Consider the following 1,790-nt stretch of genomic DNA (forward strand, 5'->3'; position numbering starts at 1 on the left):
TATCCTGTTGATGATGATTTCCTGGACATGACCATGATGACGCAGCTTCTTGCTATTGTGATCACGTCCTAATCTAATGAATGCATTACAAAGGCTTTCCTAGGGTTATGACTGAACCTTTTCTGGTTGCATATGTATCTGAGCAAAATCAGGTCTGAACGTAGTTTAAGGATGAGGAGATGAAATGGAATGGAATGAAATGACCGAGCTTGACTCAGGCAACCTACGTATCCAAATGTAATCATGTCAAAACGTGGTTCGATTATAATAGATGCAAAGTAGTAAAAACTAAAATAATATGGCTGAGTCTGACTCAGGCTACCTACGTATCCAAATGGAATCAGGCCAAACTGTAGTTCGATTACAAGAGTTGACTAAATCTGTTGTGGATTGCCTACATATTACTACCAAGGGAAATCAAGTCATGGCGTAATTCTGAATAGATGCAAAATGACCTTTGGATTTCTATTACAATAGGGGGACCGAACCCTACGTGAGTTGCCTACGTATCCCACCTTGGGAAGTCAGGTCAGGCGTAGTTCTTTTACAACATTACCCTAACTCTATTGTCTTCAAATGTAGTATCTTTTGACTGCATCTGAGTTGATAGGCTTCGTCTTGACTCTACCGTCCATTTATGCTAGGACTAGTGCTCCTCCCGACAATACTCGATGGACCACATAATGACCTTGCCAATTTGGCGCGAACTTCCCTTTGGCCTCTTCTTGATGGGGAAATATCTTCTTCAAAACCAGTTGCCCCGTTGTGAACAACCGAAGTTTCACTTTTCTGTTGAACGCGTTGGCTATACTATTTTGATACAGTTGACCGTGACACACTGCATCCATTCTCGTTTCGTCAATGAGCATGAGTTGTTCTTGTCTGACACGTATCCATTCTGCATCACCTAGCTTGGCTTCCTGGATAATTTTCAAAGATGGTATCTCGACTTCTGCGGGTATTACACTTTTTGTGCCATATACCAACATGTATGGCGTTACCCCAGTGGATGTCCTCATAGTAGTACGGTAACTGTGATTGTGGCAAATGATAGCTTCTCGTGCCATTGCCTGTGATTGTGGCAAATGATAGCTTCTCGTGCCATTGCCTGTGATTGTCCACTATCTTCCGCAAGATCCTCTTGATATTTTTGTTGCTGCTTTAACTGCTCCATTCATTTGTGGCATGTAGGCTGTGGAATTATGGTGGACGATTATGAACTTCTCGCAAATCTCTCTTATGAGATCACTGTTGAGATTGGATGCATTGTCAGTTATGATTGACTCTGGAATCCCAAATCGAGAGACTATGTTGTTATGGACGAAATCTGCCACCACCTTCTTTATGATTGCCTTATATGTGGAAGATTTGACCCATTTGGTGAAGTAATCGATGGATACCAAGATGAAATGATGCCCGTGTTATGCGGTGGGTACTATAGGTTCAATCACATCCATGCTCCAGGCAGCAAATGACCAATGAGAACCTATTACGTTTAACTCATTTGGCGGAACCCGGATGAAATCCCTGTGAATCTGACACTAGTGACGCTTGTACACGTAATAGATGCTATCGCTTTCCATGGTCATCCAAAAACATCCAGCTCTTTGGATCTTCTTGGCTAAGGTGAGGGCATTCATGTGAGGCCCGCACGTTCCTAAATGTATTTCTTCCAAGAACCTTGTTACCTCTGCATCATCTACACATCTTAACAGACCCAAATCCGAGGTCCTCCTATACAGGGCTTCCCCGTTAAGGAAAAAGTGATTTTCCACTCTTCTTAATGCTCG

At 42.6% G+C, this 1,790-nt stretch overlaps 1 protein-coding gene across 1 annotated transcript; it reads right to left on the reverse strand.

The window, feature by feature from the left end:
* Window positions 1-635: 635 nt before the first annotated feature.
* Window positions 636-1,067, reverse strand: LOC142177152 (uncharacterized). The gene has a single exon (XM_075245618.1). It carries the CDS (start codon window positions 1,065-1,067, stop codon window positions 636-638), a length of 432 nt encoding a protein of 143 aa, XP_075101719.1.
* Between the last annotated feature and the right edge of the window lie 723 nt (window positions 1,068-1,790).

This window comes from Nicotiana tabacum, chromosome 23 (genome assembly GCF_000715075.1).
Source record: "Nicotiana tabacum cultivar K326 chromosome 23, ASM71507v2, whole genome shotgun sequence".
NCBI lineage: Eukaryota > Viridiplantae > Streptophyta > Magnoliopsida > Solanales > Solanaceae > Nicotiana > Nicotiana tabacum.

What these genes read in the sequence shown, in the direction of transcription:
- LOC142177152 (XM_075245618.1), bottom strand. Translation starts at nt 1,067, where the DNA reads ATGGCACGAGAAGCTATCATTTGCCACAATCACAGTTACCGTACTACT.